This window comes from Moschus berezovskii, chromosome 5, assembly GCF_049115385.1.
Source record: "Moschus berezovskii isolate FMDL1 chromosome 5, NW_MosBer_1.0, whole genome shotgun sequence".
Taxonomy (NCBI): domain Eukaryota; kingdom Metazoa; phylum Chordata; class Mammalia; order Artiodactyla; family Moschidae; genus Moschus; species Moschus berezovskii.
Genome location: NC_142464.1, coordinates 53969881 through 53982728, shown reverse-complemented (window position 1 = coordinate 53982728; position 12848 = coordinate 53969881). Strand labels below are relative to the sequence as shown.

At 42.0% G+C, this 12848-nt stretch overlaps 1 protein-coding gene across 2 annotated transcripts in view; it reads right to left on the bottom strand.

Moving 5' to 3' along the window:
• Positions 1-5387, bottom strand: part of RBPJ (recombination signal binding protein for immunoglobulin kappa J region) — a 244134-nt gene extending 238747 nt beyond the window's left edge. The window contains exon 1 of one of the 2 annotated variants that reach the window (XM_055434531.2): positions 5260-5387. Coding sequence is in view for 1 of the 2 variants with exons in the window: in XM_055434528.2 (XP_055290503.1) it covers positions 5260-5291 (32 nt within the window). In the remaining variant the exon portion in view is untranslated. The remainder of the gene's footprint in view (positions 1-5259) is intronic. The other variant, XM_055434528.2, reaches the window with a different exon arrangement.
• Between the last annotated feature and the right edge of the window lie 7461 nt (positions 5388-12848).

Genomic DNA, 12848 nt, shown 5'->3' with positions numbered 1-12848 from the left:
CATGGCTGTTTATAGCACAGTAGTTAAGATTATAGGATTTAGAGACAGATTTGAATTCTGGTTCTACCTCAAAGTTATATGGGCTAGGGAAAATAAGTTCTCTACACCTCAGATGTTGCATCTGTAAAATGGGAATAACTATCGTTATATATTTTTTTCTTTTGTCTGCGCCATGTGGCTTGCAGGATCTTAGTTCCCAGACTAGGGATTGAACCCCCACCCTCTACAGTGAAAGTACCGACTTCTAACCACTGGACTGCCAGGGAATTCCCGAGAGCTATTAATAACAGTCTTTTTACATTTTAAATATTTATTTTTTTAATTGAAGGATAATTGCTTTACAGAGTTGTGTTGGTTTCTGCCAAACACCAACCTGAATCAGCCACAGGTATTCATATGTCCCTCTTGAACCTCCCTCCCACCTCCCACCCCATCCCACACCTCTAGGTTGATACAGAGCCCGGGTTTGAGTTCTCTGAGTCATACAGCAAATTCCCATTGGCTATCTATTTTACATACGGTAATGGGAGAGAGCTACTAATAATCCTTTAAAAAGATGTAGTGTTATATCACTTACCAGGCACAGTGTTAAGGACTTTTAGTTCATTGATTGACTTTATCTTCCCAACAATCTCGTGAGGTAGACACTTGATTATTAATTGTTATAAAGGAGAGTGACTCTTGAAAGAGATTTCTAGTGGTAAATTAATTATTTTTCATTCCCTGTCTTCCTTCTTCCAAAAAGGCTTTAAGACAACAGGCTACACTGATGTTTCTGGCAGTATGGATGGGAGAAGACCTTCCTCGGAGGAGATTTTTCAGGGCAAGGGGAGCAGGGACTGCTGTCAGATCATCCATGGCTGAAAATGTATCCTGAGAGTCCATTCCATTATGTGGTTCCTGTTTCCACAACTTCTTCCCTTCCTCTGCCTCTGAATGTGCCGAATCTGCAAGTGGTCCAAGTTTTTTCTCTAGCCCCTTTCTTTCTTTTTTAATTTTTTTACACAGCTAGTGACAGCTGCAAGGTGGTGGGGGCCGGGCGGATGGCAGCAGCTGTTTGTATGTATGGGATCACTGTAGTCTTTCTTTGTGAGTCAGGGGCTGTCTGTATATATCACACGCTACCACCTGGCAAGACATTTCGTTCCATGTATGTTGTTTAAATGTTTCCTGGATGATATCATAAACACAGAAGGAGGAAGGACCTTCAGATATGGATTTCTAGCCCTTCACTTCCCGACACAGGAACATCCTAGGGCGATTTTCTCCTCTAGCTCAGCAGACAGCTTGAAATTTGCTCCCTGGTCCTTCCCATTTACCAGATGCGGAGATTTTAATGCCAGTGGGGCAGGCATCTGAACAGAAGCCACAGTGTAATCCTGGAAAACACCGAGCAGAAGCCAAAGGCAGAGACAGGTGGCAGGCTCGCCCCACGGCCCCTCACTGGGGTCCTTGTGATTGAGTACCTTCCCCTCTCTGGGTCTCAGTTTCTCTTCAGTCAAGCAAGCGGGATGAGCTGAACTCTCTCTGGTCCCTTCAGAACTTTCAGACTCTTTGATTCTTTGATAAACTACCCAGGACAAAGGGCTGATCATCCTTGGTAATCCTGCCCTTGAGGTGGACAGTCTGTTTTGACCCATGTAAGCCTGTTCAAATGTTTCCTCATCCTTAAAATTAAGCAATTTCCCCTTATGCTAACTAAACATTTCTTGTAATTTGATTGTAATTTGAGGGTTTTTTTTTTTTTGGTTGTCATTGTTATTAGGACTTCTAAAAATATAGGAAGAATCCTACCCTGTATTCCTATTATGGTGATACCTTTGTTATACATATACTGACATATTTGTTCTAACCTAGATGATTAGTTTTCAAAGACTTAACAGCAATGGGATTCTATTTTTATAAACATTTATATTTAAAAGCTGGGTTTCCCTTGTAGCTCAGATGGCAAAGAATCTGCCTCTGCAAAGCAGGAGACCCGGGTTCGATCCTTGGGTCGGGAAGATCCCCTGGAGAAGGGAATGACAACCCACTCCAGTATTCTTGCCTACAGAATCCCATGGACAGACCACGGGGGCGTAACTAACACACATGTTTAAAAGCTATTTCACATATGTAATTTCATTTGAACCTCAAACTAAAAGTAAGAAGAGAAATTGTAGTCATTTTTATAAGTGAAGAGTTTCAGGATAAATAAATAGAAATTCCTTGAATAGTATTTCACCTTACAGTTACTAAGGGAAAGAGTCAGGATCCAAACCCAGGTCTTCACTCAGAGTCTGATGCTCAGGCAATGAGAACTCATATTAATCTACACCAGCGCCATCAGCTAGCTCCCCTTGCTTGAGTTTCTGCTGTGTCCTGGGCACCCTACTATGTGCTTGCGTGCATGCTCTTTTGCTTCGTTTGTGTCTGACTCTTTGCGACCCCATGGACTATAGCTCACCAGGTTCCTCTGTCCATGCGGATTCTCCAGGCAAGAACACTGGAGTGTGTTGCCATGCCCTCCTCCAGGGGATCTTCCCGACCCAGGGATCGAACCCATGTTACTTATGTCTCCTGCATTGGCAGGCAGGTTCTTTACAACTAGTGCCACCTGGGAAACCCAGGTGCTCTGCTTCCATCTCAAATCCTGGAAACAACTAAGCAGGAGAAGTATCATCGCACTCAGCTGAGAGATGAAACAATTGAAGTTAGGAGAAATCAAGTTTGCTGATGTGCGCTGAAAGCAAAATTCAAATCCAAGCCCATTCTTTTGACAGTGCCTCCTTTCACTTAAATATGCATCGCTTAAAAGGAGACTTAATATAGTTTAATTTTGAGAATTTTTTTTTGGCTACACGAATTATGGTTCCATGAAAGTACACTTAATGGAAATGAACAATTGTTTGAATCCCATTCAGCCAACTGGAATTTGTCAGTTGGCCTTAATTTCTCCTGTCTGCTTCTTGGTCTTTCTTTTCTAGATTTTCTCTTATTTGTTTCAAACGATATTTTTATTACTTTTTTTCCCTGCGTTCTCTTGAAATATCTCTTTTTAAGAGACTGGCATTTAAAGTGAGCATTGCATCCTTAGTTAGAACTTGGATGATGACCAGTAGAAGAATGAGGCTTGAGCTTGCTTCCTCTTTCCCCTCCTCTTCCCAGTTTAAATGTCCTAAGATCATTTAAAGTTTATTTGTAATCTGTTTTCCTGACAATTTTACCTAATCCTTGCCCATTTTATATCTGCGTAATTCATTGCCTATTCCTAAACACTCCAACTTCTTTTATGAAATGGGGATAATGTGTACAGTGTGAGGAATAGAGTCAATAATTATGTAATATCCTGTATGGTGACAGATGGTAACTAGATTTATTATGGTGATAATTTTGAAATGTTTAAAAATATTGAATTACTATGTTATATAACAGGAACTAACATAATGCTGTCGGTCAGTTATATTTCAAAAACAAACTCATAGAAAAAGAGATCAGATTTGTGGTTGGGGAAGGGGATGGACTGAAGACAATTAAGAGGTATAAACTTCCAGTTAGAAGATAAATGAATAAGCACTGGAGATGTCATGGACAATATGATAAATATAATTTACACTGCTGTATGTGATATATCAAAGTCGGTAACAGTTCTTATCACAAGGAAAAAAATTTTTTTCTATTTCTTTAACATTGCATCTGAATGAAATGTTGGATGTTCACTAAACTGTTTGCGGTCATCATTTTATGATATGTAAGTCAAATCATTATGCTGTACACTGTAAACTCATACAGTGCTGTATGTCAATTGTAGTATATAATGATTCCTGTCTTATTCACACTTCATAGATTTGGTGATGTTCAATCAAACAGTGTGTCAGGAAAGCACTTGGGAAAGTGTAAAGAACCGTGGGCATGGAGAATTACAGTATATTTTGCTTTTGAAAAACTTAATCTACAGAAATGGAGCTAAATGGATTGTTCAGGGAAGTGAAGATTTGAATGTTCTGGATTTATTAGTTATATGTTATATATAATAATTATATAAAATAAATTAATATGTCACTAAATAATTTTAAAAGAAAGACTTCATATGCATTATTTAGAGAACTGTCCTTTTCCAATCATAGACTGACATGTAGGGGTTATTCAAACACAAGATTGATGCCTTCTGTGCTTCTCCCCATACCTCCTGGTTTTTCCAAGGTTTTCTGCCTGTAGTCTCTGAGCTACTCTCCTACAAGCGCCACACCTGGTATTGTTATACACCCATGTTAGCTTTCCTTTGCAGAAGTCCCCACGTTTTCTGGTATTAAGGAAAACTTTTAAAACATTAACTCTTTTCATGTAGCTCCACTATGATAATGAATTTCTGGTATCCATTGACTGAGAAAATACTCAGTGACAGTAGGACATTACAAACCCAGAAAACACTTTAAATGGATTTATATTTAATCAATTACAACTGCATCCAAATTATTTTGAAAAATACACAGACATATCTAAGACATTATTCCACCAGGCATGCATATGAACACTCATTAGATATTTGTCACATAAAGACTTGGATAAGAAGAGGATGAAAATGTGCAGGTAATGCTTGTGGTATCTGTGGATTTGTGACCCTTTTGTCATAACTCCATCCCCAATCCCTGCCCTGGGGTCCAGAGCTCAGAAACTCTCATCCAGTATACAATAGGCACTCAGTTGTCTCAACTAGATTATAATTTTGAGGACAGCAAGTAAAATGCAGGTCCTTCTGTATCTCCAGCAGAACCCAACATTGTACTGAGAGAAAGCTGCCCACTTTCAAAGAAACCAGGAACTTGATTAGCATCAGCTACCAACAGATGTATTTCTGGAGAACCTTATTAAAAGGAAGCTTCTAAAATTTAAACCACCTAGACAGAATAGATCTTTGATTTCAAAAACTTGTGTTTCTCTGCTAGAGTAAGTGAAAGTAAGTATGGAGTTAGAAAAGCATGAGAAGATGGGGCAGGGCCTATGAAGCAGAGCTGCATACTCTGTAAAGGCAGGGAGAGCATAGAAACCTCATCCTTTGAAGCTAGCCTCAGCCTCTAAGTAATCTTAGGCCGCATCAGAGAGGAGGTGACCAGAACACTCCCAGTGGTGACTAAAGTGGCAGAGGAGAGGGTTAGTTCACCATGTCTTAAAGTGGCAGTGGCAAAAAGCAATTTATGGATCCATAAATCACAAGCTAAAGCATAGTAAATATTTTCATGGGCAATGTGACATCGAGAATTCATGAGAGGATTCACTCACCTCGACAATGCTGGATAGAGCAGTCCGATCATGTTGAAGAGAAACAGATTCTTCTTGGAGGCTCAAGTGACATGAAAGGCTGCAGAGAGAGCCTCGGGCACCCTGACTCTGGTGCCCACTTCACCTTGCAGCAAAGGAAGTGAAAGTGTCAAAATGAAGAGAAGAAAGTCAACATTCTGTCTAAGGGGAAAAATGCAGACACAGGCATTTTTTTTTTCTCTTTATGGGGTGGAGAGTTTGGAAGTTCTCTGGTTGAAGAGGAATCTGTAAAGGGAAACAAGAAATAATCTTTCCTAGTTCTTGTTTCTCCTGGGTTTATCCTGAAATCTGAGGCATGATTTTTATATATAAATATAAGCTGCAAAACAAATTGCCAACAGGATAAGGGAGAGAAATAATGTTATAGCTGCTTTAGGTTAATTTGGTTTTCTTTCAAGTTTCAGAGCTGCCTTGATATTACTGACCTCAGTGATTTCTGTTGAATTGAAATTGTTGGGTGAAATGGATTTCCCCAGTCCCAGACAGAGGCTTAACCATAGAATTGTAAGGAAAATATCACAGAATTGTAAAACGTAATTGACATGGAACTTGTGACTTACTGAAGAAAAGGAATGAATGAATTAACAGTGTGATCTTGGTGAAGAACATTTTCTGGCCCTTTCTAACTCCTCTTAAGTAACATCATGCAGACCATGGACCAGCTGACCATGCAACCAAGGTGACCAAGTGGGACCAACTTGTCCCAGGCTTTGTCAGCTTCAGTATGGAAAGTCCCACATCCTGGCAACCCCCTGATACAGGTATATTGGGACTGTGGTTACCCTGGGCCTCTGTGACACTTGCTGTGTTCCAGGGTACACTAATGATCAACCCCTAGGGCCTTGAGCTGCCCTGTCCTGCATATCTTACTCCATCTTATCAATTGGGAGTTGTGGTGTATCACAGATACTAATGATCATTTTGCCAGTTTATCTTCCCTTATCACCTCCTTCCTTATTGGTGAAGCCCTGATTTTATCCTTTTGTTCACCTACTGAGTGGCTGTGTGCCCAGAAAAGGTGACCATAATCCCAGTTAATCAAGATGGGGGGTGGATCTTGATTAATCTAAGCCAAGCATGCAATTCTAGTCTCCTTGCCAGAGACTGAGTTAGCAGGGGACCATGGTATGCCCTGGTGTGGTATTACCAGTTGTTAAAACTTTGAAATGCTTCGTAGTGGTTGGTACAGAGATGTTGCCCAGGTGCCCTGGCTCCTGCCCCAGGATTCCTGTGGTAAACTTCCCTGTTTCAGCTACTGAAGGGTTAATGTCTAGCAATACCATAGGTTTCCCTGGTGACTCAGTTGGTAAAGAATCCACCTGCAATGCAGGAGAGCCTTGGGTTGGGAAGATCACTTGGAGAAGGAAATGGCAAGCTACTCCAGTATTCTTGCCTGGAGAATCCCATGGACAGAGCAGCCTGGTGGGCTACAGTCCATGGGGTTGTAAAGAGAGGACCCGACTGAGTGACCAAACCACCACCACCACTGTGGGGGCTTCCTGGACCCTAGCTCCAGGTCTCCTGCTTTGTTGGTTCATTACCCTTTCCTTCGTGTGTTATTAATATTTATTTTGTAGAATATCTTGCCTGTAAAGTGAAGTGAAGTGAAAGTCACTCAGTCGTGTCCGACTCTTTGTGACCCCATGGACTGCATAGTCCATGGAACTCTCCAGGCCAGAATACTGGAGTGGGTAGCCTTTCCCTTCTCCAGGAGATCTTCCCAACCCAGGGATAGAACCCAGGTCTCCTGCATTGCAGGCAGATTCTTTACCAGCTTAGCCACAAGGGAAGCCCAAGAATACTGGAGTGTGTAGCCTATCCCTTCTCCAGTGGATCTTCCTGACCCAGGGATAGAACCCAGGTCTCCCGCATCGCAGGTGGATTCTTTACCAACTAAGCTATGAGGGAAGCCCCATCTTGCCTGTATGTGAGCTAATTCTGGGAACAGGTGTCAACAATAAGAACTCTATCCACCTTTTTTTTGACTGTGCCACACAGCATGTGGGATCTTAGTTCCCCTACCAGGGATTGAACCCGTGTCACCTCCATTGGAAGTGCAGAGTCTGAACCACTTTCCTAAGTGGTCCCAGTGGCTGCCACCAGGGTCCAGGGTCCAGGGTCCTCGGTCACAGTGTGGTCTCAGTGCTGATGTCCACAGCAGCAGGTACTATTCAGTGCCAGCCCAGTTCTACAGCATCATTCTGGGCATAGCCTATAAACCTCAGAGTGCCTTGGTTTTTCAGAGAATACAACCTTTTAGTCAATTCCTTTTCAGCTTCCATCACTGTACAAGTTAGCTTTCGTATGTACCATGCCACCTGAAACTTAGTGTTGTAGAACAGTAACCATTTATCTAGCTGTGGGTCATCAATCCTGACTTGGCTTAGCCAAGTTCAGCCATGTATCTGCAGTCAACTACTGAGGTGGCTGAAACGGGCTGACCTGGAGTGACCTCAGCTTCATTCCATCAGTCAAAGCAAGTCACAAGCCCAGACCAGATTCAAGGGCTGGAAAAATAGTCTCTGCTTCTTGGGAGAGTAGAGAAAGAGGAGTCAATTACCACAATCATCCAGAGCTTGTTCTTGGTACTCCAACTGGCACAACAAGGTGGAAGATCAGGGCCAGGGAGAGAGAAGGAAGCCCATTTCTCCTCTGCAGACTCGGGGCACTGCAGGGGAACAAGTGGATCTGTCTAAGCCATCCCAATTCTGGGAGCAAAGCCTGGTTTGAAGAAGATGCCTGTGAGGAAGGCTGTGAAATGCCATCAGGCTCTACTTTGATTTCCTCGCCTTTAGATGTGGTGGTATATGATTCTTCCACACTCTTTTCCCTTCTACCCTGGAAATCAGGACTGTTCTAGATGACAGCTCCTTCATTCAGCAACACACAGTAGCGTGAGAACTAAACTGATGTTGTTTGAAAGTCAAGACAACTCAAACAAAGGTTTGAGGTTGTTTGTCACAGCATCATTAACTACCCTATCCTGACAGAGGAAGTATTTAACGAAGTACCAGTCCTGAACACTGCATTAAAAAGATGAGTTTTGTAAGTAAATAAAGTTGGGGAAAATAAGAAACTGCTCATTTTCCCTTTGGTATTTCTTCTCTTTCTGCATTTTGGTGATATAAAACGCTCTGAGTTTTGGCCTGACACTTGGGTACCTAACCAGGGAGTGCATTTCTTAGCTTCCTTTATATCTGTGTCCTTATGACCATGTTCAGACCAGTGGGATGTAAGCACAAGAGATGGTGTAATTCTGTGTTGTCTCCTTAAAGGGAAATCCTCTTGCCTTAAACTCTCTATTCCAACTTGCACTGCTTGAGAAATGGTAACCACTGGTGTTATCTTGGAAGCCATGCATTGAGCATGGGAGAGCCACTTAGCCAGCCTTGGGCCACTCTCTGTATCGATAAATGAAAGAGAGATTAACTTCTATTTTGGCCCTTGTATTTTAGAGTCTGTTCGCTATGGCAGCCTAAGGTGGACCATAACTAATATCACCCTGTATCTTCCCCTGGAGACTCACTTTAAATATACTAAAGATTCAGAGGTGTCCAGTAGTAAAGAAACGAGTTCAAATCTGATTTACTGAGAGAATCTATCTTTTTTGTGTGTGGAATATTTATTGATATTCACTTATTGTTATCACAGAGGCAGCTTTAAAATAGATTTGCTTTTTGGAAAGTACTGAAATAGACTCACCTTGGTAGGCAGGGAAGAACGTGGAATTTTCATTTTCATTGACTATAATAAGGGGCATGACACCACCCACCACAGCTCCCCAACTCAGCTTGCACTGCTTTCTTCTTGGAAAAGCAGGCAGGGAGTAGAAAAAGCAGAAACATGAATGACAACAAACCTGGACTGGAATTAAGGCTCTGTGACCTTGGGCATCCTCCCGCACCTCTCCAGGCCTCTGTGGCCTCCTTTGAAAAATGAGAATACCTATGTCTACTCATAGGATTGTTAGAATTCTGACTAGCAAAGCACCTGGCATGAAAGAGTCTCTATTCCCCCTTCCTATTCCCCTCTGCTTTTCCATGACATTTCTTTCAGAGTCTCACAGTTCTTCTAACAAAGAAGTTCACTCTCAGGTCGCTTCTAAGCCCTCCCCTCCCAAGTAAAAATGAAAGTGAAAGACCTGATCAGTGTGATGAATGCTTTTTCTTATTTATATTACCTGAATTCTAAAAGGTGGAAGAGAAAAAGCACAGAAAAGAGAGGAAAGAGAGAGAATAAGTAAATTTTCTTAAAAGTTACAAGGAAAAGCATTAGATCCCTTTGGGGCTGTCGGATACTCAGAAAGAGAAGTGATTTTTAGTTCCTCATTTTCCAAGGATATGGCCTTAGGCAAGTAGTGAAGAATCATATCTGCTGTGGGTTTTCCCGGTAAAGCCAAGGATGACACATGATCTTAGAATTCAAGTTAATTAGGAATAATTCAAAGTGCACTGACTTGGCAGAATTCTCTTTAGTTGCCAGTCTACAAATCAAGGGGAAAAGCAGGCAGAAAATGGAGCCAGGACTGTTACATTAGAGACTCCATGAGGGCGAGGTTGGTGCCAACTCCTTACTTTTTCCTCCTCTGCAGAGGCCAGTGTGGTGTTCTGTGTGCAAGAAACTTTCAAGCATCCTCACTGACTACCATTTCCTCAGGAACATGGAGGGTCAAACTCTTCAGAGGGGACTTTATTAAGAGTTTGGAGCTTATGGGATTAAGAGATAAAGATCAGTACTGGTCCACAGCCTATTATGAACTGGGCTGCACACCCGGAAGTGAGCAGTGGGTGAATAAGCGAAGCTTCATCTGCTTCACCCCCATGCTGACATTATTGCTGAACATACCCCCCCCAAAAAAAAAGGTTGGGGACCATTGCTATATAGTACACTGCTAGATATGGGTGTAGAATTATACCCATATCTTGTAATAACTTGTAATGGATACTGAATCACTATGCTGGACACCTGAAACTAATATGATATTGTAAATCATGGTGGTGATTACATACTTACACATTTACTTGTAAGTGTGGTGGTGTTGGTGATTTAGTTGCTAAGTCGTGTCCAACTCTTGAGACCCCATGGACTATGGAGCCTGCCCCATGGGAACCTGCCCCATGGGAGCCTGCCCCATGGACTATGGAGCCTGAGACCCCATGGAGCCTGCCAGGCTCCTTTGTCCATCAGATTTCCCAGACAAGAATACTGCAGTGGGTTGCCATTTCCTTCCTCAAGGAATCTTCTCAACCCAGGGATCGAATCTGAGTCTGCTTCACTGTAGGCAGGTTCCTTACAGAATAAACCGCCAAGGAAGCCCTACTTCAGCAAAAATTTTATAAAAGAATTTTGTGGGGGAGGGAGTGTACAAGCAAGAGAAACCGAAGCTAACTCTCTTGAGGAGAAATGGCATTTATCTGAAGAATACCAGGGAAGTCCATCAAATCTAAGAAACTAGAATAACCAGATCTTGAAAAGAGCAAAACCAAGGCAAACCTGCACCCTCAGCAATGACAGTCAGGGGGCCAGCTATCTAAAGCACTGCTGTGATGTGAGAGGGAATAGGATAGGTCCAATCTCAGACAGGATTCAGCCTGGACCAATAAACTATGACCAAGGACACTGTGACTTAGGGGATAGTGCCTAGAGATTGAGGATTTACTGTGAACCTTGCAGATGCCCACAGAACTGCTAGTGAAAGACTTTGTGCAAAACTTAACTTTTGTGTATAACTATTTCAAAACTGTTTAAAACAACAACTACTTTATTGTATTGGATTCTCCAAAAAGTCCATTCAGATTTTCCCATAAGGTGTTGTAGAAAACCTGAATGAACGTTTTGGCCAACCCACTTGCTCATGATTCTGTGGGTCAGCAATTTGGGCTGGACTCAGTTGGATGGTTCATCTGTTGGTTTCACTTCGGCTCAGTCTTATGGCTGCAGGTATGTGGTAGCTTAGGTGAGGCTGGATCATCCAAAATGGTTTCACTTGCTTGTCTGAAAGTTAGCATTTGATACCTGCAGGGAAAGCCTACTGCTTCCATGGGACTTCTCATCCTTTGCTAGGCTACTCTGTGCTTCTTTACCTGGTGGTTTCAGGGAAGCAAGAGAGAGTAGATCCCAGTGAGCCTCTGTCTATAGCACATTTGCTCTTGACCTATTGGTCTGAGTGAATCACACAGCTAAACAGACTTAGATAAACTCTACCTCATGATGGGAGGATGAGCAAAATTATATTACAATGAAGAATGCATACAGGGATTATAGACATTTATGGCCACTTTTTGCAATCCATACCACTTTATAATGGTCTCTACATATTTCCTAAAGCAGCGTAATTAATTTAAAAAGTCTTTTCATTTTTTACTTAAAAAGTAAATAGGCTTCTTATAATAAATTTAATCTATAGGAAGATTTAGTTTTAATCAGAAATCCCAACTCCCTGTTTTTCAGAGTAAATCTGAAATGTGGAAAGAGTAAAAGAAACTGGATAAATTCTTAGTCTGATGCTTGAAACTCCATCTAATGGGTTTTTGAAAAGCAAATCTTTTTCAGCCACTATTCTGAACACCAGATCGCCAACTTGACCTTCAGTTCAGTCAGTTCAGTTCAGTTGCTCAGTCGTGTCCGACTCTCCGCGACCCCATGAATCACAGCACGCCAGGCCTCCCTGTCCATCACCAACTCCCGGAGTTCACTCAAACTCATGTCCACAGAGTCGGTGATGCCATCCAGCCATCTCATTCTCTGTCGTCCCCTTCTCCTCCTGCCCCCAACCTTTCCCAGCATCAGAGTCTTTTCCAGTAGATTCTATTAAAGATGACAGTAGTCGTTCCTTGAATACTTATTGTGCACAGATGCTTTTGAGCAATATCTTTAATTCTCACAATGCTCTGTGAAGTAGGAATTATTTTTTCCATTTGATGGTTGAGGAAATACAGTCCATGGGCTGCATCTCTTGCCCCCATCGTAGAAGTTGTTCATATCAGAAACAGGATTTGAACACGGGTCTGTCTGAGTCCTTGGGCCCTGTTGCTGCCCTTCTTGGCCTCTCAGCGATACTTGTTTGCATCCAGGAGAGACACTAAATTACATGCATAATGTGATGAAGAAACACCCACCATGCTGTCTTCTCAATTTGGTCAATTTTGTGAATGAAGAGAAAATGTCAGTGTGCCGAAGGTCACGTGGAACTTCTTTCCTTTGCACTTTCATTGAAGAAACTTCGAGGTTTCTCAGCCCTGACTTTCAGCCTTTGCTATGGAAAGAGTTGTATGTTTTAAAAGTGTTCCTTGCTCTGATTCTCTTAAGGAAAAGGTGACGCGATCAGTGACTCAGAAGGCATGGGCCTCCGGTTGACTTTTGGATCCCCTGCTCAACACCTCAGCTTGAGGACTGAAGTCAGGGCTGAGAAAAAGACAGAAATGGTACTTTATTGGTTACTTTAAAATGTTTGTTACCTGTAGGACTTTTGCATGGTCAAAATGTGTAATTTTTTTTAGATGATTGGAATAAATACATAAGAGGAAACGATTGGTATAAATACGTACATG